The 25,362-nt window shown below is 45.4% G+C and overlaps 1 protein-coding gene across 1 annotated transcript in view; it reads left to right on the forward strand.

Annotated features, from left to right (window-relative positions):
• Window positions 1-25,362, forward strand: part of BICDL1 (BICD family like cargo adaptor 1) — a 48,350-nt gene that overhangs the window by 8,829 nt on the left and 14,159 nt on the right. The window contains exons 3-4 of the mRNA XM_035556913.2: window positions 23,512-23,628; window positions 24,299-24,310. Of these exons, the coding sequence (XP_035412806.1) occupies window positions 23,512-23,628; window positions 24,299-24,310 (129 nt within the window). The remainder of the gene's footprint in view (window positions 1-23,511; window positions 23,629-24,298; window positions 24,311-25,362) is intronic.

Here is a 25,362-nt window from a genome sequence, read left to right on the forward strand (position 1 = left end):
GGAATTGTGTTTTGTTTCCAGCTCCTTCAGTCTCTCCCATCTGTTTCAGTTCCTCATTTAAAAAAAAAAAGAATTTCCTACACTTTCTATCCTTTTAAGTTCAAAAATTATGGGGGTGGAGCTGCATAGGCAAAGATCTCCTCTTGTGTGTGCTCCCAGCAGCTCTGCCACAGCAAGTCCTGTCCCCACCTTTGGGCTTCTAGGAGCAACGAATACAACATTAACAAGCAGCCCTTTGCCTATAATGATGCAACATATTACTACTTTGTCAGGAAGTGAATGAAAAAAGACTTTCACACTGTTTCTAAGTGGCTTCACCAGATGGCTTTCCCACACACTTCCTGCTACCAACCCTGGGCTCCTGTAGCTGTTTGCTGCATGGAGCTTGGGTGAGGATGTATCCTTCCAGTTCAGTTGGGTTTCTGCTATGGTGCACAACGCATAAGGAGGTAATATCACAATGTCAGGCTCAGGTAGGGTGGTTTTTTTTTTTTTTGCAATTAAAATGTCTTTTGCAGCAGCAGGAAGAAGCGTGTCATCTTGCACTGCTGAAATAGCTCTTTGTGTTTAGAGAGGAACACTCAGCCACCACGGCGTCCCTCTGAGGGACCCTCAATCACCAAGTTCATATATTCGCTCAGCATCTAGTGCCAGTGCGCTGCTACAAAGAATGAGGTGTTTCAGTCAGTCCCTCTGGTACAGCAAGATGATGATAGGCCAACCCACAAGTCTCCAAAGGAGGCTGGATTTGCTAACCCCAAACCTTCCTTTCAGTAATACTGCAAGTGAAGGAGATCTGTTTCCAGCTCGGTGCTGTAATACGCAGCACAGCTTCACAGCACAGGCAGACTTTGATTTGAAAGAAACATTTTAATTCAAGAATGAAACAACTCTATTATATTCTCCTTTCCAAATCAATTGTGTTTTAAATACATCCTTTGGTGGTCAACAACATGCCTAGAAGAAAAAAGATGGCTCTTCTGTCAGTTATTGATTTGAAGAGCTTTTTCTGAACGTTGTTTATTGAGTCTATCAACATAGGAACAATGTTGGATTTAAGAAATCCAGACTAATCACTGAAAAAGAAGTTACTAGAACAAGCGTGCTGGGCAAGATTCACTGCTTTTTCCGTGCCAGAGATCTGTAGCCATTACACTACAAGTTAGCTTGCCTTTAATTCCTTATTTCATCTGTACAGGTGCTTAATACAAGCCTCCTTACGGTTGTTTATTGAGTTGTCTGCAGTAACCCAGCACGGTGTATTGAGAAAGTCCATGCTTAGCACAGAGGCGAGTAAGTCAGGCTCAACTTAAACACCGCTTCTGGGACTTTATTTTTTAAACAGAAAAGCATCCCGAGCTGACCAAAGCTTGAGAAGAGTTGCTTTGACTAGCCCCACACTTCAAGGTGCATATAAGTCACTCCACTGAATTCTTTGTTGTTGTGTTTTGTGTGTTTTTTTTTTTCCCACCTGAAAGCATTCACTGGAACTACTCAGAGGGATTTTGTAGAGTCCTGCAGAGCAAACCTTGATCAGCATCACCTCTGAGCCATGTAAATTCAACATGGCAGGGCGACTGCGCAAGAGAAGGCAGAATCCCTTTCTGTTGAAGGGGCTGAAGTACCTGTTCCCTCACAGCAGCCTAAACAGGGCTGCCCATGCCCTGGGGCAGGCAGACACCCCTTCCAGCACAGCTCTGTGCCTGGCACAAGGCACACTTATCCTACACGTGGCAGGGTGAGTGGGAAGCAGATCTCAGCACAAGCCAGAGCCAGACACCAAAGTTATCAAACATCCTGTTAACCACACCAGGCACCCTCCAGCTCCCTGCCCCTCTGAAGCACCAGCAGATCCCAGCACTACGTAACCAGATCCCCAGTCGCCCGCTGAATAGTGATTCCTGTGCAGGCAGGAAAGGCTTCCTCGTCCCAGCTACTTCTCCCCTAGCAGAAAGCACTTGTTAATAATTCAGCTTCATGCCACATCAGGGCTGGAGTGCTGAGGCTTTCTATGCTAAAGCTGTAAATATAGGACGTGACTGCAGCTGCATTTTCTCACCTGCAAAGTCCTACAACGAGATGATTCAGTGCCCTAGAAGGTAATGAAGACACATCCTGAGGTCACTGCTCAGTAGTGCTCGCTCACCAATCCATCTGGAGGAAGGAAGACAGGCAGAAAGAAAGGCTCAACCCCCCGGTGGCAGCCTGACCAACCCTGCAGCACCCATTAACCCCATTTCGAGGCACCTAGAGCTCTGGGAACCAACCGGAACAGGGCCATCCAGACACCAAGGCATAAATGCAACAAACACCAAAGAATTCACGCCAGCAAAGGGGGAATAGCCCCCCCCAGAGGGGTTGCTCAGAGGCTTTGCACCTACCCATTTTAGGCAAGATCCTTCCCTTGTGTCCTTTGGCTAAAGAACTAGTGAGCACTGGGGGAATAGTCAGAAAGCTGCATGCAGAGTAAAACAGGGGCACAGACTGCTACTGAACCACAGTGCAAAACCCTCCTGAAGGAAAGGGTTACAAATTACTATCAAGGTGAAAAATGGCTACTATGAAGGCAGCAGAACTACACAAATCCCTGTTCATGGAGTAAAAAGAGAGCATCCATGGGGCTGGATGGGACCTCATCCCTCCTAGGACAGCAGGACAGGCACCCCGCCATCCCTGGGGACCCCTCGGCAGTTGCTTGGTGACGGTACACCACATCATGATGTTGCCATGGCAACCGGGCGTGATCCTACTGCTTGTGATGCGGGGACAGTCGGCGGACACGCAAGGAGACGCAGTTGTGACGTCTGAGGCAGGCGGGCGGTGGGGGTTGTGGGCTCGGCTCACTGCCGGGACATATCCCAGGCATCCACCACTTCACCCCCCGCCCCGCTGCCTCCCCTGTTCACTGTGATTTTTCCAAAAGAATTCACCCTGGAGATCTCCCGGGCCATGGCAGCCCTTTGTTCACGCCACCCACAGGGCAGTTTTTGAGCTGCTGGGGCAAACGTTTTCTTGTCTTGGTAAGAAGAGCCCGTGTGAGCAGGTGAACCAACCTGTGCAAGGGTGGCTGTGCCACAGCTGGGCACCATCCTGGGCACCCTCCCTGCAGGTCCAGCTCGGGGGGCACAGTGCAACAGAAGGGGTTATTTGTCACAACCACTTCACCTCTGCACCGCTTACAGCTCATCTCACAGCCTTGGAGGCTTGTGGTGCAGGGTGGAGCAGCAGGAAATGTCCCCAGGAGACATCCCCAAAGCCCAGACATCCTGTCCCCACCACCAGGCAGCAGATCAGCTGTAACGAGGGTGCAGAGCACCATCTAGGAGAACACACATGACTGTTAAGCACCTGGTAATCAGCTATACGCAGTTCTTCCTTGCACTTCAGCTCACAGCCATGCCTTCATCTCTAGCAAGTAGCTTTGGAGCAGATCTCAGGAGTTTCTGCAAGGCTTTTTGCCTTGAAAGATTTTCAGACCTTCACAGCTTAGTGATTCTGCTAGCAGGAATCCAACATGAGACTGAAATTGAACATGATATGTGATGAGGAAATAAAAATCTGAATGAATCCCTTCCTCCCCTCTTACGCAGCACTAAAAATGTCAAGTGGCTATTCTGTTTGTGTCCAGGTCTTGATGCTTAGAGGAACTGCTTTATTATGCAGTAGCTCAGAGGTAAGGAAACGTGGGCAGAAAAGATTTTGTAGGAATTTCTGCTTATTCACACTTGCTGTAAACACTTCCTCCAGGAGATTCTAGAAAGTAGGACACAGAAGGTGTTTGCATCCAGCCACTGCATTACTAGCTAGAACCAGAGCTAAACACAACTCAAGGCTTTGCAAATCTGCACATAAGAAAAACAATTAAAAACATCTGATCTTTAAAGTGCCATTCTGGGTTATAAACTTTGCACACCTTATAATGAAGTCTTTAAAATCCTTTTCTGTTTAAGTGTGATTGCTTTTTCTAAGTGCAGTTTAGTAGACAATAGCCCAAGAGGGAAGTCTCTTCTACACTGAGGGGTTTTTGCAGGCTGTATTAGGTGCTCTGATTATCCATGAAATCATAGAGGCCCCTTGCAAAAACAGCCTAGAGCTTAATCAACGTTTTGTTTAGAGCTGCATTTAGCAAAATCCAGTTTATTTTAAGCAGATATGGGATCAGTGAGACTCCTGCTGACTTCTGATGGATGCCCCAATGCAACAGAGAAGGCTTGTACTTGCCAGTACCACCCGTGGAGATGGGAAATCCCATCTCTGGGAGCAAGAAGCTGCCCAGAGGTGAGAGTACAACCAGTAGTAACTGGCAGACCAGGACAAAAACTAAGCAACTTGCATTGCAGGGGAACAGGGATAAGAGGTGGCCCATAAGTAGATCAGGCAATAATTTCATTTTGAAGAGGTACAGGTTGGCCAAACAATTTTATTAGGTGGCTTCCTATAGAGGCTCAGTTCTGTGGCTGCAGAGATTTGCACCAGCTTTCTTTCAGGCAGGAAAGTGTCTGAGTGGGGACTGCCAAGATCAGAAGCATGTGGGAACATTCCCATTAATGGTTCTCATCATCTCCTAATTACTCTTTCCTGGAAGGCTTTAATGTTGAAGCATGTATAGAGCCTTTTTAAAAGCAAAAATTACTTGGATAGGTTCAGATGGGATATTATTCTACCAAGATTAGTACAGCAATGCAGATGGGTAATAAATATAGAGCTATCACAGGAACTGCTGCGTATTTGGGAATAAGCGGGCACGTAAGGCATCCAGCTCACCTGAATTTGTCCTTTAAATACTATTTACTGGTTTCACTCTGCATTTTATCTGACCTAAAAGATCTGTTGTTTTGTCCTCATTGCTTCCCCCTTCTGTTGTTCCCCCACCTCAGTCTCTCCTCCTGGATACATCTCAAAAATGAGTTCAAACAAATTATCGCTGTCCTTAGGCTGGTCGTTGTCTCTAGTCTTGTTCCTTGAGCTGACGTGAAACCATGCTATTGCTTGATTCCTTTGGGGTTAGCCTGGCTTCCACTTCCAGTACATTGAGAGGGAAAATTTATCCTTGCTACTCCCTTGCTCTCTACATCCCTCAAAGTCTGTTCCTGAATCCACTTCCAGACTTGGCACCGTTTTGTATAATGGAGATGTTCTTTTGGAAAGCTATTTCATTGGCAACTACTTAGCATAAGTTGTTCATGGTTATTTGTTAACAAAGCACCATTGCAGTTGGTTGCCCACAAGCTCAGAGCAAGGAAAACTGAAGTCTTTTCCAACTCAACTGGAGACCAGCAGATTTGTTGCTCACACCAGGGCCATGGGGCAAGTGCCAGCCACAGGACTTGTTAGAGGAAAGGGACTACACTTACAGAAGAGATGCACAGAGCCATTAGCTTTTGTCGGGTCAAGTGCTTCAGGACCAAGTAAACAGGTTTCAACAGAAGGGCGCCTTTGAGAAGTACTTAGAGTTTTCCTTTGTTACTTTACTTGATTAGCAGGTGCTTTGCATAGATCTTTTTGTGACACCAGAAAACTGATGCACTGAGGCTAGGCAGCAGTTGTCATGGTAAGCCTAGGAAAAAGACCCTAACAAAGGAAATTTTCTTCACCATTTCCATTGGCAAGCAGCTGGCACAAGAGTTTGAGCTGTCTTCATCTTACAGAATGCAGATGAATTTTTTATTATTTAATGTGTAAGATTAGGAAATTGGGAAAGTAAATCCCATAATGAAGTACACCACTCCAAGAAAAAGGTATTGGTGCAGACAATTACTTATAATTTAGGCTTTATTCTCCATATCCCCTTACATATGGGGCAGTGCACATAAGCTGTAGGATAAGAATTAGTGTAGGCATTAAGGAAAACATCTAAGTTAGCTGAGCAGAACAGAGTTCTCAGAGATGTTACAAGGTCACCCATCAAAGGAGACTTTTGGGAAGTGGCCATGTAGTCACCATCACACAGGGCTGGCCAGTTTTTGCCTTGGTATGAAAAGAACTAGGCAAAATTGAGTCTGAAAGAGGCCTTCTCTATCTTTTATCTGAGGTTTCTCTATCTTTTTTATCTGAGGTTTCCCTATCTTTTTTTTTTTTTTTTTTTAGAGAAAACTTTCATGAGTTCAGGTGTTCCTGCTGTTTCTGAATATTGAAGGAAAAAGGCAGAGAAGCCCAAACAAATACTCACAAGCAGTAACTGAGCTCTAAGACTTTGGAACAGATGTGCATTTTCCCTCCACACAAGCATAAAGCAATAAATAGAGGGGTCAAAACAAATGCAAATTGGGAAAGATTCAGAGGTAGATTCCAACATTTTCTTGAACACAAACTCAGGTATTGGGGGAGTTGCACTTTCCAGCAGATTTATGTTTCTGTGAAGCCAAATGAGAAAGTGTGAAATGATACTTTGGCAAAATCTACAATCTCCTCTGAACGATATTTTTCCAAATAACATCCATTGATCGGCTATGAAGACACACAGAGATTTGCTAACTCAAATGATTTCTGTAGTTCTTGTCTCTAATCCAGAGAGATTTATTTCCCTAGGTTTTACTGAATGTCGTATTTCACATTGTGCACAAGTTCTTCCTAAATGTTGTGCTTCTTTATTTCCCTCTCCACCTTAGCACAAGGGACCAGACTTCAATAACTAGTAAATATTCAAAGCTTTAAATGCTCAAGGCAAGCGCTCACAAAACTGATGATTGCAGTGGTACCTCCTCTTCCTGGGGCCTTTCTGTCCCTGAAGCACTGGGGCCATGGATGCTCTAGTCTCCACCATAAGAGACCACACTGAGCTGCCCCATACTCACCTCAGTCAAGGCAAGACAGACCAAAAAGCTGCTATTTAACCTGCTCAGGCTCATCTGACTTATTTTTGTGGCATGGAGGAATGAGCTCACCCCAGAGAAAGGTGGAGGAGGAGGATGCACACTTGAGAGCATCATTTTTTCCTGCCAGAGGCAACTGCATGTCCCTGATGCTTTTAAAGCTGAGTAAACACAGGCACCTTGAGGCCTCACAGCCAGCACCCAACCTTTACACAGAGTCCATGCTGGACAGAGACCCCAAAGAAAGCAAATAGAGAATGGTTCCACATAAAAGCAGGGCTGGAGTTAAGCAGAAGCATTGCTCACAAGCTATTTTCTTGACTGACTGGAATAGACACGCTGAGCATCTGCTTTTACTACTTGGAACCCCTTGAAGGAAAAGCCAGGTGCCACTGCAGAAACATCTGAGATTGTGCAAGTCAGTGGTTACAATCTAAAAGAACTCCTCAAAACCCACCTACAGAGGATTAGCAGACTGATTTACTTCATTTAAAGAGGCCTCCTCCATTCCAGGCATTATCTGACCCAGCAGCTCAGAGCTACTTACTGAGATTAACTCTGGCACCACGAGACACAGGCCATCAGCTGAGGGCTGCCTCTCAGTGGCTCCTTCCTTCCAAAGAAATCGTTTGCATCAAGACTTTGAAAACTTGGGAATTTCCTTTCCTCCCCACTCCCCATCCTCCATATTTCTCCATCAAAAGAAAGTATCAGACTAAAAAAGCCACGTTGTGAAGGAAGGAGACAGGCAACCCTTATCCCTTCATTACAGGTCACTGCCTTGCCTCACAGGAGGGGGAAGATTTGCCCAGAGTGGGACAGGGCCAGACCATGCAGCTTTAGTGCTCCAGGTCCCAAGTGTTGGCCACCTCCATCAGTCACTGCCCCTTCTCATGGCCAGGGAGCACATGGCTGACAAAATACTTTGCTGTGTGAGGCAGTCAATGCAGAAGCCTTTTCTAGCAGCGTGAGCTTGTGTGAGTGAAGATATTAGCTCTCCTGCTTCCCTTAATCTCCCTAAGCAGATCTAATAAGCCACCCCAGGCCAGGGCAAATGGCCTAGTCTGACCAAAATGCCTGCTCAGACCCACGTACCATCAAACATGCCATTAACACCCACCCAGAGCCAGCTGGCCTCTGTGCAACTAGGCTCATCCTAGGGACAGAGAAGGAGAAAACAGCTGCTTATGCTGGAAAGCCATTGCCAGAGTACACACACGTCTATGCCTATACATACACATACACCCCCCTTCCTCTCTTCCTTCCCCTCGCATCACTCAGCAAACAAGACATTTGCATGAGGCACCTGCTAGTATTTCAAGCACGTGAAGGGGACGGTTTTCATTAAGGCTGTGTCAGCACCGCAGACCGCAACGGCTTGCTTATACCTCCAGGCTGCTGATGCTGCAGAGCGCAGACAGATGGGCAGCCATCTCAGCGCCACAACAGCCTTGTTCACCCCTTTGTGTGACAGCAGGTGAAGCCTCCGCTGTTGGGTAAGTTGGAAACCTCAGGGCCAAGTGGTGCTGCTTTAATATCACAGGGAGATTTGAAGCTTCTGCAGCTGCACACCTCCCAGATTTACCACAGAAGAGGCGACACTTCAAAGGCACACAAATAATCGCTTTTTGGTGCATTCCACCAGCATCGTTAGGCAAATGTCCATAAATACCCTTCTCACATATCTTGTCTCACTGAGATTATTCTTGTCTCCCTGGCAACTGTCAGATGATGTATAATGCTAGCAGGGATTAGCCCCAATGAGCCTTATAACCCTCGTGTAAATTCCTGCTCTATGAAGAGACCTGGCCAAACCCGCTTCTTTCCTGGCAATGTTAAAGTGTTACCGTAAATAATATTAAATCCAAGAACCTTTCAGTAAACCTGAGTAAGGATGAAAACTAATATGGGGCTTTTTAAGTGGTAGTATTTGTCTTGTCCTCCAGACAAATAAGTTTGAGACGCGTGGATATACTTGGTGTCTCTCAGCTTGACAAGTAAAGCTGTATTTTGAATCAGTGCTTAAGAGAAGGCTTGTGCTGAAAACTTGGGCTCTAATATCTTTATCTCCTTTGTCCCTGGATGCCAGTGGGGATCACACTGGGAAATTCCAAATCCCCACAAGAGCTTAAACTTATGCTACACTTTTTTAACCTATTCATTTCTGAAAACTAACCTGGATTCAGGTCAACGTTTGAAATCCATGTGCCTACTGACACCCGTTGCATCAAGACTTCCTGCCCCAGCAAGCAGCTATGGCCTGTACCTTATGCCCCCACTCCTCAAGAAGATGTCGTGACTAAAGCATCACACCAGAGGTACAACCTCACCACCATCGCTTTCTGCAAGTGAAGAGCATTTCTCTGGGTAATATACCACATTTGGGCCTAGTGAGGAAGTTGTTTGTCTCCAAGATCCCCCTCTGGCCTGCCTGTACAGTCACAGCAGGCTTTTGCCATGCACGTGGCTAATGCCATGATGAGCCCCAACCCCAGATAGGAAGAGCAGAGTATCCCGGCTCAGGAAGCCGGGCAGCACCGCATTATAAGTAAGCCCTAGGGGCTGAGATGTCCAAGCAATGACAAACAGCCCGTGGTGCACAAGTGACATGTTTAAACTACTTTTTTCTTCTTCAGTCCATTTGAGTCTTTATAATGTCCCGACTTGGCAGCATCAGCTCTAATTCAACAGGACAAAAAAAAAAAAAAAAAACTTTGAGCAGAGCCAAGGAAAGGAAGCTAAAAGAGGAAACATCATCCTCAGCAGCAAAATCAAAACCAGATACACTGCAGCCGAAATCAGAGAATTTCTGTAATTAAATATACAAGTCTCTGGCACAGTGCTGTGTTGATGCAATAGGTTGTGGTGGCTTTCTATTAGAGAGATCAGCTGGAGAGCTGGGGAAGGGCTCCAGGATTCAGGAGGCAGGTCACAAAACAGCCAAGGCAAGGGGTGATAGGGAAGCTGGTGTAGGAAGGGTAGTGGCAGGCAGAAGCAAATCTAAGGCTTGGCAGAAGCTCGTTAGCAATGATGCAACATGATTTCCTCGCATGCTCTGTGGACCTGTTTGCTTCCCAGCCATCTGCCACCTCCAGTGCACATCTCATCATGAGAAACGGGGAAGAGGGTCAGTGGCCTAAAGCAGGTGGTTTTTAGCACAGGGAGGATTAAGTCTTTCTGACTAACCTGCATACCTCTCTGCTCTGGCAGAAATTTTAAGCAACACCATTTTAGACACTCCCAAACACAGCAGGCACTCAGTAGATTTACTATTGCTACCACAGGCTTCTGCACAAAGAAATCCAGCTGCAGCAGCAGAGTAGAAACTGCTGGGAGCTGAATACCGTGATCTTCTGACACTGATCACATTATTCTTGCTTTCTAACAGCAAGAGGAAGAGCGAGTTAATCATCTAGACGCAGCGGTGCTAGGACAGATCCCATTTTTAAACCCTGCTGTAGTAGTGTAAAAACAGGAGCGGTAGACAAGCCTGCACTCAAGTGTGGGATAATCAGCATGCGCTCCCACAAGGCAGCCCCCACTGTCCTTTGAGGACAGAGCCGTTAAAGAACATAACTGGAAATCAAAGCAGCCACGGAAAGTATGAGCACACTCAAACAGGACTTTCAAAATGAAGCCCACTCCCAGCAACCTGTCAGGGAGACTTTGAAGGTAAAGAACAGCCACTGCCATGCCAGTTTTGTTGCATTTTACGTGGTGCAATTTAGCTGGTCTCCTGTTACCTGTTTAGGGCCAGAAAGCACATATATGGCATATATAATGCTCTCAGCAGCCCTGATGTATGTTTAAAAGCACCAGAGCCAAAAACAACAGCATTCCCCCATTTCCCACAAGACACCCATAGGTCTTTTCCCACTCCACCCCTCTGAACCACATCAGCAAGGGTGAAAGGCAGGGGCTGTGAAGGCAGGGAGAGCACTCCCCTTGCTCTGCTCATGCCAGCAGTGCCAAGGATGCTACTGCTTTGCAGAGGCAAAGCCTCAGCCATCAAAACTTCAGCCAGCAGGAGAAAGCATCCTTTCAGTATCAGACACATAGGACAGGCTGCTAATTCTCGCAGCATTTCCAATCTAAGGCCTTGTGCCATGCCTACAGATCTCCCCAGCTCACCATCAGCAGCCTCACAGCTCAGCTGCATGGAAACCCAGGCTGTGGGTCCACCCTGGTCCCTACGTCCACCTGGCACCCACTGCACGCCCCAGCCCAGGCTCACTGCTGCTGCACGGGGTCTGTTGTCAGAAATCAGAAACCTCAGTACTAAAAACCCCAGTGGGAGTGATTTCTCTCAGCAGCAGCTCAGACTTCTGGGGAAAGGACTTTTGATTCAATGAAGCCTGACCTACATTTGATAAACTTTGGCGATAGGTACAAGTCTAAGTAGAGTATGTGTGCCAAATCGGAGGCCCACAGCCAAACACAGAGCCTTTGTCTACAGTATTTTCAGTGGACTCCAGCTCACACACAGTTACAATAACACAGCTGTTGTGATGTTGCTACAGTGGCTTTTTCTCTTCTGACAGCATTTCACCTCTCTTCCATCAGAAAAGATAACTGAATACATGAAGGATTTGGGACTGAGCTGGCTTTCCCACACAGGTCCCTCCGTGCTTTACTTCTTAAATGATATTCACAGATGCAGCAAAGCCTGGAACTCGCTCAGAGAGGGGCTCTTTCCAGTCACTCATAATGCATTCCCCTGCATGCATATGATTTGGCAGAGCATAGTGTATTTTATATGCCGTCCTGCAGCATGTGCTGCACCCGCCTTGTTTTTCAGCTAAGTTTGCTCTCTGCATCTACTTGCCTTTTTTTTTCTCCACCAAGCACAGCTTTCTGTAGGACTTAAAGTACCAAAATGCCAGTGAGTTTGCCAAAAGCTGTTATTTAAAGAAACCCATGCAAAAATTTTTTAAAAACTAGATTGTGGGAGGACAAGGCTCCAAGAAGAGATCCATGTTCTTGTTTTTGGACTCCCACATTGTAGAGAGGCTCTGGCCATAGCAGCACCCATGGAATGCCTTCAGGGGAGCACCTCACCCACCAGGCTGACATGTGAGAGAAGATCTGGCCGCTTACAGAAATACTCAGCAGATTCCCAAAAGCAGGGTTACGGGTGCTATCCAGAAAACTTTCATCCTAGACTTGGAATACACACCTGCTGGGGCTTAATTTAGCATTTTTAGCTCATGCTAGAAGTCACTACTACATATTGCTATCAAGGTGCTCCGAAGGCTAAGTCCTTGCCCTGAGGAGCTATAACAAAGACCTAATCCCCTCAGCACTTACATCTGTGGCACTGCACAAAAAGGTAAACAAGTACTTCTGTGTTCAAGCATCTGCTGCACTGAGTCATAAGCTGTTTCCATGTTAGTGGAAACAGAGCAAAGCTGGGTTGAGAGGAGAGAGACAAGTGTGCATGTACTTATTACATATGGTAATGCACAAAGTGTAGATCTGCATTTTACTTCAGCAGATCAGAGTGCTCAGATGTTATTACTAACACATTGTAATTATCTTTTGTCAGTGATCACCAAAATCAAGGTCTGCCTTGCGTTAGAAGTCTGCTCCAAAGACCTTACACTCTAAAGAGATCTTTTTATGCTGCCAGCAAGGGAGAACAACTCAGAAATAGCTGAAGGCTGCTGAAGTACAGGAAAAAAGTATTGCCAAGTTAAATGGTATCTTCAGATGCTTTTTGTCTGCAGGTATCCAGCCCAATTCAGTTGTGTTTAGAGTGACAGATCAAATACTAGCTGATCAAGAAATATTTCTTAAGTAAAACCTTACCTAACAGCTCCAGAACTAGCTTCAAGAAAGTAGATTTGGACCGTTTTATTTAAGCATTGCAATTGTGACATATTGGCATGTGGCTGTTCTGTGTGTTTTTTGTGATTTTTTTTTGATACTGTGACAGACTTGCTTTTTTTTTTTTTTGTCCCTCTCCTTTCATTTATGACCCTACCGTACCTAGCAGTGATTAAAACATCCCCTAGTGAAGGGAAAGCTTTATTGAAACTAATAGTTTGTAGCTGAAGCTTCCATCCTAGCCAATATTCATTATAGTTTGTGGGTGTCCTTATTTTTCTACAGAAATCAGCTACAAGTTTTACTGCATCAGTTATGATAAATAGGCCTTCTGCACAGAGTAACTTATATCTTGCCTTAGTTAAGCCAAACAAAAAAGACTTCTTAACACTCCTTCCTCTGGGTTTTGAAATAAATTGGACAAGTTGTCAAAGAAGTGAGCAAACACATTGAGTACTGCTTTTCAGAAACAGACTGATGGAAGTTATTGGGAGTCAGATATGACAGGAATTCAAAAGCTAATAAAACATCTCCCAGGTCAATCTATCATAAAGTTTAAATACACATCTATGTTTCAGAAAATGCTTTCTTCCTGTCTCAAGGCTTCCTAATAGAAGTTAACGGGTTTTAAGCCAACTACTTGAATTTTGTATTTTTATTTTTTTGGCATCCACCAATTTCACAGGAATGGGAATGGACACCAGTATTTCGACGCAGTCAGACATGTCTGCAAATGCAAGTTTGAGCATCAGGTCTAAACACATTGGAGAGCTTTTAGTTTGCACGTTACTACTAAATCCACAAAGAGTAGGTCCTAAGCTTAGCAGGTTATAAAGGTAGAAATTTCAAAAGCTGGTGGGGATGCCCTCTGCCATTGTATTACTGCCATCATATATTAGATATCCTCAATAAAACTCAGTTCATTTTCTTTGAAATAAAGGAGATGTCAGAGCATTTAAAGCCAGAGTAAGAGACTGCAAGAAGCTTAATTATTGTCTTGCTTCCAGGCACGGATATGCGAGTTTAAACACCTCCGGGTTTAAAAAGTCGTAGACTAAAACAATTTCATAAAAAGTAAAATTCAAGAATGGAGATTTGCTATCATGACTTCTGGCTACCAGCGAAGACAGCAAAGCCTCTCGAGAGCAGCACTATATATTGCACTTCTCTTTGCCTCAGCCATCATAAGTGTCCATTTTATTCCAGGAGGTTTTAATGACTGAAGTATTTATGCTTCCAGTTCATCAACTACTTCCAAACTAATCATGCATTTTATATTTCGTTATACTATCACCTGACCCACACTTATGGCTCACCAGAAGTTTACTGGAATAAATTTTTTTTTGTCCTTTAGCTTGAGTAGAAAAGTCACATTAAGCTCAAAAACTCTGGATTAAAAACCCACATCCAAGGTAAGAGAGCCAAAATGCTCTACTGTGATAAAATATGGCTTTTGTCAGGGAAAAAATAACCTATTCATGGAAACTAAGCATTAGAAATGCATTAGAAGTTACCTGGCAGAGCAGATAACTGAATTTATCAATGTAAACCAGGCCATCCCACATTCAGACAGCTCTAGTTCCCCCTGCTACATCAAGGCAAGACTTCAGAAACTGGGGTCTCACACATCGGTGGTGTGAGGTTTTTGAGGGCTTTTCTAAACTGAGTGTCCCAAACCCCACTACAATACACCGGCCCCAAGCTGTGCTCCTCAGAAATTAATGCAACAGTTCCCCTCAGCTCTGCTGTAGGGGCATGGACTTGATTTAAGCTATAAGCCTTCCTGCCTCCAGTTGCAAATACGTGTAACAAATACTTCAGTCAAGGTCATGTGCAGCATCTCCGCAGAACTAGAAGAGCCTGCTGGTACTACTCCATTCCTTCTCAACAACCAGGAGCCGAGCAGCTGCCAGCAAGCCCTGCATTCAGCTCCCCACTCTGAGCCCACTGACAGACACCAGCCCCGGGAGCCCCTGCGCAGAGCTGTCTCATCTCCCACTCTTCCGGGAGCAGCATTTGCATACAGAGAACAAGAGCCACCCTAGGTGCACTGCTTAGCATTGCGTGTCCTCCAGGCACACTTTGTCCTCTGAGTTATCTTCAGTGCTAATTTATTACAGCATTCAAAGCAGCGGGCCTCCGGCAGTCCCTCCCACAGGAAGCTGGCTGACTCATTTTTCCACACACTGTATTTTTCTCTCCACAAGAGCCAAATACTTAGGTCAAGAATAAACCACAAAAAAAGGGAGGCTCATATTTAAGCACCTCCTAAAAGATGTTCACAACCCACATCCACTTGTGAAGCTATTTCTTCCAAACAATGAACATAGACATTACACCTTGCCAGAGTTGCCCCCGTATGGCACACAACTGTCTTCATTTTTGCTGTGAACAGCCATTCCTAATCCCATAAGATGCTTTAGCCTAAGATAGCGGTTGTTGGCTTCAGCCAAACAGATACCTTAGTACTCACTGACAAAGAAGATGAAGACCACCATTTTGTATTCATTCCCTTGAGCTCTTTTCAAAACAAACAAACCCACAGATATTTACTTTATAAACTAGTTGTATCGAGTAGTTTTCTAGGAAAGTTAAAAAGAAAACCCTTGGCTGTCCACTCTTCCATACTTTGCTTGGTGATGCAGTAAGAATTCACTATCTCTATTAAAAGGATTTTTCAAGGACATTTGGAAAGAAAAAAAAAAAGCAGTACCTTATCATATCGGGGCATTAACAGCAGTTATCTCCAGCAGCACTTCCAGCTCTCCAGCCTCAAGAAACATGGGAAGCAGTCAAAGCCAGCCAACGTGGGCACTTTTCCCCTCAGAACAGGGGATCCAACTTCAGGCTGAGCAGGATCACATTTTCCAGATGTTGTCACTAAAGAACTAAACATCTGTGCTCTGACAACACTTCCCTATCTCAGAGGGCAGGTACAAGCCTAACCCCACAGAGAAAAAAGTACCAGCTTCCTCCTGTTCTCTCTTATAGCCAGCTCCCCCACTGGCCTCTGCCTCTCAGGTGTGAAGCATCTGAGCTGATGATGCATTAACCCATTGCCATCCACTGCATCACTGGGGTGTGCTGGAAGGAAACCACTCACAATCTTGGTTTGTTTTAGTTTAAAACTCAGGTAGATAGGAGTGATGTCAAAGGACAAGCTGAGCAATTACCTGTTTGTCCTGTAGAAGGGAAAAAATGAAGAGAGGACAAATCTGGAGCAAAGAATTTTCACTTTCTTGCAAGCAATAAAGTATCTTGTTTCTAAAACACCATGACTGTATAAGAAGTGCAGATTTGAGCATGGGATGCCACAGCCCTCCTTTGTCTCACAAAGGCCTCTCAAAGTACGTTTAATGCCACAGCTAAGAGATATTTCCCATCAGTAATGTCTCCAAAGCTTGATGCTTATAAAAGAGCAATTTCAGTGCTTCGTCTTGGTTACCAGGCTCCTTGCTTTGGCAATTACAAACCCTCATCCTTTAGGTCTTTGATTCCCTTCTTTCCCGATAGGTCAATTTTGTACTAAAAAAAATGCTCATTTCTTCTTTAATCCATCCACTCTTGTCAGTATAGGACCCCTCAAACACTCTAGTGGGCCTGTGCCCTACAACATCAGTCTGTTAAGGGAAGGCGCATCAACCTGTATGGCCGTAACAGAGGAGGTCAGGCAGACTGCCACATAGTCAAACCCTTCTGTCTAAGCAGATATGGATTTATTGGCTCCTCTGAATAAGGAGAAGGAATAACCAGGAGGAGACCCTCAGGGGCATAAAGACCATTGCAGATAGCTGGGCATGATGGCATATGGTATGAAGGTATCAAGTGCCAGGTATGCAGTAGTTTGCCTGAACTGCACTGAAAAAGGTAATAGAGAGTGCACCACGTTCTGTTCACAGTTTCACATAGATGTATGATTTCAGTGCCCGGACCCAGTGAGGACAATGCAGGCTGGATGCTGTGTGCCCATACCATGGCCAGCTCACAGATCTTACCTACATGAAGGAACTGATGGTCAGAAACAAGATCACTGGGGAGTGGGCTGATGGGTGCAGCAGCAGGTTGCAGAGGTGGTTCCTGAGTAAAAGGAAATCCGTGTTAAAAAGTAAATCATACCTGCGATATGTAAGCAGATATATTCACTTTGGTTACTAGTATCAAACCCGCCTACTAGCCTGCTTATAGCTTGTGGGTATATAGTGGGTATGTATTACATACTGATACCCTAGCACTTTCACAGTGTAAAAAAATCAGATTTTCTAAAAAGTATACCATGGGATCAGTGCAAACAACCTCTGTTGGATGTTTACAACCAAAATATTTTGGAAGTGTTGCCAGTTCCCTAAATTCTCATTTTCCCATGTAACTTGGGTGGTAACAGCTCTCACACCGGGACCAAGCTACTACAGACTTTGTGTGGTTGAGTTTCCCAAACTTGGACAGTAGCAGAGCAAGGGACGAGGCAGGGAGAGGAGGATTCAGTCCCACCATGTCATTTTGCAGAGATGGGGACAATGCTGGCCCTGGTCATGATGAACATCACTCCCCAGCTCCAAATGGCCTGCTTTGTACTGGGGAGCAGAGGGAAGAGGTCCTACAGAGAAAGCTTAGCCATGTCTTCCCATGTGCAAAGTGTGTAACTGCAGATTACTGATAAAGCTAATAAAGCTGATAGCTGATAAAGCAAATTGTGTGCCTGTGGTGGGTTGACCTTGGCCTTGCCAGCTGTTCTCTCACTCCACCACCTCCACAGGATGGGGGGACAAAATAAGATGAAAAAGCTTGTAGATTGAGACAGAGACAGAGACAAGGAGATCACTTACCAATTACTGCCACAGGCAAAACAGACTGAACTTGGGGAAAATTAATTTAATTTATTGCCGATTAAAATAGATTTGGATTGTGAGAAACAAAGACAAAATTAAAGCAATAATGTTCCCTCCGCCCTCATCTCCCATGACTCAGCTTCACTCCCTCATTCCCACCTCCTCTCCCTCCCTTCCCTGAGCCACGCAGGCGGATGGGGAACAGGGGTTGTGGTCAGTCCTTAATGGTTCCTCTCTGACACCTCCTCCTCACACTTTTCCCCTGCTCCAGCATACATCCTTCCCATGGGCTGCCGCATCTTTCCCATGGGCTCCAGCATACATTTCCCTCAGGACAAACCTACTCCACTATGGACTCCTCCATGGGTGGCAGGGGAATCTTGGCCCCAACACCTGCAGCACTGTCTCCTCCTTTTCCTTTTCCTTCTCCTTTTCCTCTTCCTCTTCCTCCTCCTCCTCTCTTCTCACCTTAGTGCTTGCAGGGCTGATCCTCACATTTTTCTCCTCACTGCTGGGCAGCCTTTTGCCCTTTCTTACCGGGATTTCTCTGAGGCACCACCAGCTCGCTGAGGTGCTCGGCTGAGCCCTGAGGGGAGGCTGCTTTGGAACCTTCTGGAACCAGCTGGAACCGGTGGCCTGACTTCTCCTCACAGCTGCTGCTGCAGCCCTGCTGTCAGCTCCTCAGCACAGATGCCTCCTAAAATCTACCCCTCACCTCCATGAAACACATATTTATGAATTGTCATTAAAATCCACCCTCATCATGCAACCTTCACAACATTCTCTTATGTCATCAACCACAGAAATGTTTCCCCACACCAAAATCATCACAGCATGGCAAAGGTGGGCAATGAACACGCTCTCTACAGGCCCACCCCTCCTCCATCCACCACCTCACAGCAACAACAAGAAAATCCCCACTATTTTCCCTGTCCCTGGCTATGCCCAGTCCAAGCTTTGTCCGTCTCCCAGTCACTGCCTTTACCTCAAATTCCTTGTCTGATAAGTGATCTCCTGGACTGGTAAGTGGTCTCCCTGTCTTCATCATAGCCCACAGGCCTTTTCACCTTATTTTCTCCCCCATCCTGTGGAGGATGAGTGAGAGAACAGCTGTGTGGGTGTCCAGTCAAGCCGCCACAGCGCCATTGCTCTGACGGGGCTGTTGTGAACATTGCAGGGACCATCCCTAAGGGAGTCCCTCTGTGCACATCAGTCAGCAAGTGCAAACCAGAGCCCTCAAAAGGTGACAAATAACAAGTGCTGTGTGGTCACTGTCACGTGAGCAGTTTCCTGGCTAGAATAATGCTTCGAATAACAATTTAAAATTGACCTGAATTTAAAGCTTCAGTAAATATCTCTCAAAGATGCCCAGACCGGGCAACCTCAAGGTATGCAAAATATAGATGGCTGTTTATGGTGTGCCAGGAGCTGGACAACAGCCATGGCCTTGCCATTTCCTTGGCATGGGTCAGTTAGCCCAGAAAATCAGGCTTCCCACTGCTGCTGGCGGACACCAGGGTGCTGCCTGTGGTGGTGGGACAGCGACCCCAACCCTCACTCGGCAGCCAGATTAATGGTCTTTATTATTATTATTACTCTAAAGCAAGATGTTTGTAATTTTCTCCTTTGCTTGCTTTTCAGTAGCCAGATATATTTTCCTCCCTGTGAAGAGCTGGGAATCCAGGAACCTGGAGCCAGAGTAGGCAGCGATTAGTGATTGGAAGTGTTAATGGTACCACAGTGGGAACGGGGAGTCCCTTGAACTCAGCTATTAGCAAATTAATAAAAGGGGTAACACGCTCTCCTGAGTGTTACAAATTTAGCGCTAATTAGGGTTTCTTTTCCTTAGCTATTTTAGGCAAGTAAATCTTCAATATCCTTTGTTAAATTTGAATCATCTTGTTTGTAGAAGTAAATCATATGGCAGCACTGGTTTCTTTACCCAGCTACAGTCCATTAGACTTTTTGCATTCTCTTTTTCTTTCTGACATGACTTATAACTGGGTATTTTGTATGCAGTTAGAATTCTTTAGCAAATCTTCCTCCAAAAGAGGGTTTTCTTTTCATGAAACTAACCTGCAGGCCATTCATTTCTCACAGTCCATCCCAAATGTTACAAAGAGCCCCTGTTGACAGGAGCTTCAGTGCCCCAGTTTACTTAAATTTATTTTATTTATTTGTCATATATTCCAGATGTTAAACCTCATGGAGTTATTGTAACCGGTACACATTTTCCTGCCAAATATGTACACAGTTTCATATGTTTTAGCACTCTAGAATTAATAAGGAGAGAAACTTATCAGCCTTGCAATGTAAAGAAGTCCCTAATTAGAGCAGAGACCAAAGTGTCCTGCTCTTCCTTTCCTCCTGCATTGCCCAAATCTCATCTAAACCTTGCCTGAAGTCCAGAAAACAAATCTCACAGTTGATTGAATATATCTAATTGTGAATTGATGTCTACGCTTTTTCAGATATGTTTCAAACACTGCCTGGTAGCTGTGTTGGCTAATTTTCCTATACCCAGGAAATTAATTCTTTCTCTACTACAGAGAAAAGCTACGATGTTGGGCGATATAAGTCTGCCTTTCCAAAATGAATTTTACTTCTCTCTAACAAAATCAATGTATTACTAAATGGTTGATGTAACCACAAAAAGGTTCTAACTTTTAATGTTTAGGAAAACACTGATAGGGAAGAGAAAGCACTACAGTTTGTATAATAAGAGTAAAGCCAGACTGGCTGAGGCAGAATAAATCCACTTCAGTTTAGCAGACATGAAAGTCATAGCTTATCTGAGCAATGAATGGAGAATGTAGATAGAAGGTTACATCCTCTGATGATATAAAATAAAAGAGCGTTTGAAATAATCAGTAGCAGGCTTATGGTTTAAAATGCATGTGAACGTACGCACACACCTACAGAGGTGTGAGAACAAAGCAGAGACCACATAAAAATATATCAGAAAACCTGCAGAATATTGTACACTGTCAAGGTGGCTATCTATGTAATATTCAAATTTACATGAAAATCTAGACTTTATAATCAATTAGAAGGGGTAATTTGGCTGCAGTATTAATAGCCTCTGAAACAAATGTAGCATAAGAACTCTACAGCACCAACTGTAGCTCAGCTCAGAAGACTTTTTCTTTCATACAAAAACTCATATCTTTGAAAAAGGTGAGACTAAATGCATCAGCTATTTCCCTGTCTAGAAAAAAAAAAACAGGTGAGGATTTTTCCTCATTCTCCTGTGAAGGGAAACACATGATGCAGTCATTTCTGTTTATTTCTGTTAAACTATTGGTCAGGGATAGTATTCTACACTGCATGAGGTTAAAGAAAATATTATTTTTACTTTTCTCTACTGCAATAAATAGGATGTGAACAGTGTAGGTTGAGATGACACTGTGACATGCTGTCTGCATTAGGGCCCTAAACACTAGCAGTGAGTTCTTTCTTCCCTCCAGGTGGGCTAAAACTGCAGGAATAAGATGTGTGAGCGTGTAAGCTGAACAGCAAGTAGATAAATTCCAGATGATGATTTAAAGCTGGAGAATAGAAACCTTACAGTCCTGCAAGCAGCACAGTACCAGAAAGGACCTTTGAGGTCAATTCATTTCCTTTCTGTCATAGACAGTCCTCTGAAAGAAACTGCGTGATAAAGTGATCCAGCTCCATCACAAAATTCATTTTTGCTACCATTCCTCCTACTGTAGTGGTGCAGAAGGAGGAATCCTACTGCAGCGCCTTGGAAACTTAGAAATCTTCCCATTCCCAGCCTCAATATACTCTTACACAGTTTATTCACATCAGTTCTATCAAAACTGTGCTTCTGCTTAAATAGCACTTCTCCGTTCTGCGTGCTGATCCACGATATATTTATAGGGAGCCCACACTCAGCAGTCATTGCATGAGATAAAGCAAGCCAACCTCTTTTAGGCTCCTTTCATATAACAGATTTTCCATGCTCTGGATCATCCTTTCAGCCCTTCTGATCTGAGCACAGGGACCAAAACTAGCAACAGCAGCTGTATGTTGTCCGACTAGAGATTTCTACAATGCCTTTACATTCCCTTGTTTCTTACTGCTGCGTTGTATGTTTGTACTGTCTGTACATAGAATTGTTCTAGCATATAAATTGTGTTATACAATTAACCATCAAATACTGGTGTGTCATCTCATCCAGTACCACTTGTGCTCCTTGGGAGTGTGGTCAGCATCTTGCAGGCAAAATCCTTTGGTGCTTTTTCATCCTTGATAGCTCCTGCAGCGTATTTCAGCATGAAGATGTTTCAGCAGTCTCTACAAATGCAAGTGAATCATTCACACAAAGCAAAATCCATCCATCTTCTTTAGTGTCACCAATTAATAGCAGTTCAGGATGCCTTGAGATCCATAGCTGCTTAAGGGAAGAAAAATAACCACCCCCTCCCTATAGTCCTGTGCTGTCACTGTGTTTTGTGTGCTCTGCCTGTGCAAAGAAGCTTTATTTAATAAATAAATGGGAGAGGCAGGGGGAGTACGCAAAGGCCTCTGTTGTGAGGCTTTAAAGAAGGTGAAAATACTGGTTATGCTGACATAGGATAGGAAGGGAAATAAAAATCAATTGGTAGACAAGATTATTTCTTATTATAGGAAACTCTTTCTTGTTCCAGATGCCAGTGGTCAGGACCTGGCTGATTTCTGCAGCCATGTTTCTGTCTTCTGCTGCCCCTGCAAAGATTGTGTTGGGGCAGCCACAGTTTCTCCACCTGATGGAGGTGGAACAGCCTTTTGTCTCTTGCTTCTGATTTGGATTAATTTGCTGCAGGCTGCAGAAATTAAGGGACCATTTTTAAAAGGGATAGTGTCATCTCCATGGGCAGCTCAGGCTGGATCTGTGTTCATTCCTTGAGTCAGGAGCTGTTGGAACAAAGTCATTGCACCCTTTGGTAGAGCTGCTGCCTTGGGCTCCCTGTCAGCCCAGACCCACATTTGACGGACGTAAGATGGACTCCCAAACCTGCCAACAACTGCTGACCTTGCTGGGGGTTTTCTCTCCTTGCCCCCATCCCTCCCTCCCATCTTATCTCCCTGTTTGAGGCATGGGGCCACTGGTGGCATTTGCCGTTGGACATACAGTTCTGCCTGTGCCCTGAGCAGGATGTCAGTGCCACATCTTGAGGGGGATTAATTCACTTCCAGCTAATCTGCCAGGGGGGAAGTCTGGGCCTAAGTGTACTGGAACCTGGTGGAGGCTAATTAAACAGAGAACCATCCATTTCTGCTATCCCATTAGGGATTTGTCATAAAAACCTTATGTTCTCCTACAAACCTAAACAAATGTGTTCACCGTATAAAAATCAGCAGTGAAACTGTCCAGAGGGTTGTTAAATGTCTAAGTTGTCATTTATACAGCCTGTCTGCAGCCTGGATCCTGTAGGTAAGGAATGGCCTTTCCGCTGTCCTCAAACCACCCCGCATAACTGGGGCATCCCTCCTTCAAAATGGGAAAGAGGGCCAAGCCCAGTGAAGCCACACTGACAGTCACCTGGAGTGGATGCTTCTCCGTCTGGCCCTGATGGGAGCCAGGAGTCAGAGGCAAAGGGCACTTGTTTTACAGCTGCACCAAAGATGTTCAGAGGTTTAGAAAGTGTAAATCCAACAGTGGTGTTTTCTGGGGTCTGTGGAGATTGGCTCCCTCACTGCCTTTGTGAGCGGCCTGCTCGCCTCCTCAGCCCCAGCTGGGCTACTGTTTATGAGGAAAACTAAATTCCCTGTGAGGCACAGGAGTCATCATGTTATTTTGCAGCAGGAGGAAGTTGTGGGCTGTGTCCCTGTGCCAGTCCTGTGGGAAAATAACATGGTCTAAGCGGCTGCTCTCCTCAGCTTCTGCCCAGGATGAACTTTTCCCTGGTCCAAACTCTACAGGCCTCAGAGTTTCTGCCAAAAACAGGGGTTGTGCAGAAGTCATACAGGGGCAGGTCTGCAGACCTTCCCCTGCACAGGAGGAGATAACTGCCATGGGACAACCCCCAAGGTAATGCCAGCTGGTGTTCTCCTTGCAGGCGTCTGAGGTGGAGCGGCAGCTCTCCCTGCAAGTCCACACCCTCCGGGAGGACTTTCGGGAGAAGAACTCCTCCAGCAGCCAACACATCGTGCGGCTCGAGAGCCTCCAGGCTGAGGTGAGTAACTTGTGCTCAGCCTCTCTCCTTCGAAAGGCAGCCAGGGCTGCTCTAACCAATATAACAAACCCCTCTGAATTGGGTGAACAAACCCAGTTGCTTGGGATGAGCAAGAAGGTTGATAGCTGTGGTGCAGAAGACTCCCCCAGTAAGGACTTTTGCTGCAACACAGAGCTGGCCGGGTTGGCAAGGGCCAGTTTGTACTGCTGCCTCAGCCACAAGCACACCTGCAAATGAATGGCTGGGAAGGATCTTCCAGGAACTTAACTGTGGAGTTAAGTCTTGTGGGGCTGCTGTCTGTACAGCTTAAACTCTGGGGCATGTTGGGAAGGTCTGCAAGGTTGATTTTTTGTTGTTCCTCATGCTTGCAAAGAAAGCAGCAATCCTCTCCTGCCTCTGAGCCATGCATGCGTGAAAGCAAGGAGCCCCTGCCTGTTTAGCTCTGGTACATTAGCAGATATTATATTATCTTCCTTTCTCTTTCCTTCCCTGATGGGACTCACTGGAGCTAGTGGGGCAGATGTTCAACTCTACCACCCTGCCGCTTTTTTATTTTTAAGCTATCAGGAAGAGCTTTTCCTAAAATCTCTCAATTTCTTCTTCTCTCCTGCTCCCACCTGCTCCCTGCTGGTCCCTCGCCTTCTCTTCCCCTCCCCTCGGTGCGGAGCAGCAGGTCCTTGAAGTAAGTATGGAGGCTTGGAGGGGGGCTGCCCGCGCGTGCATCCCCGTCACCATGCATGCCTGTCACCGTGTATGCCTCCCCTCACCTTCTTCCTGTCTCTTGCTTTCCAAATCCCTCTCCCCTGTTCCTATGGCCCAGGGCCCTCAGCAGAGCAACGGTTTTCTGTTACGCAGTCATTCTCAGGGTGTTCATTACTGGCTTGGATACCAAATACTTACTCTCAGTACAATCTCTGTATTATACCTCTTATTTTTCTCGCACCCCTTTCTCCAACCCACACAAATCATGATGGTGGTGGGAAGAGATATTTCAGAAACCATTAGTCACCTAAAAGCAGCTTTCTAATACCTACAGCAGCCTTTACCCTGCAGAAATAGCAAGGCCACACACTTTGCTAATATTTCTTCATGCAACCAAACATTTCCAGCAACCTGGAAAGCAACAAAAAGACAGGGTCCCTTAGAGGCCAAGAAAGCGGTAGGAATTTGCTGAATTAGTCTATGGCCCATGCTGAAAGGAGTTGAAAGGAGACCATAGGGAATATTTAGGGTTGTACTGTAGTGGTGAATGGCATACACAGTCCCCAAAGGTCCCGTGTGCACAAATATGGGAAAACATTCCTTTTTCTTGGTTAAACAAGAAGTGACCTTGGCTAGTGCTGATTCATCCTGTGCACTGTTCCCAGCTAAGTGAATCACAGAGGTTTTGTTTGGCACATTGTCCCTCTTCACCTAAAACCGCTGCCCTTGACAATTAAAAGAAATGAACCAATTTTAAAGGCAGCCGAACACTGACAACTAAAAATAAGCATGGCACAGAAAGGAGTCTTCATGAGTAGAAAGAAAGAAAAATCCCTGATGAGGGCCTGGTGAACGTGCAGCAATTAAAAAAAGTGTGCAGGCAGTGCCATGGCAGAGCCCCATGGGGAGCAAGAGCCCAGAGGCTCTCCCTGTGCTCTCCAGCACTCATACAGGAGAAAATCCCACCTTTTGCTCAGTCAGGGACAGGCCAGGAAAAGTAACTTCTCCCATGGTACTCCCAGGGTACAAGGG

Source organism: Cygnus atratus, chromosome 17 (genome assembly GCF_013377495.2).
Source record: "Cygnus atratus isolate AKBS03 ecotype Queensland, Australia chromosome 17, CAtr_DNAZoo_HiC_assembly, whole genome shotgun sequence".
Classification (NCBI taxonomy): Eukaryota; Metazoa; Chordata; class Aves; order Anseriformes; family Anatidae; genus Cygnus; species Cygnus atratus.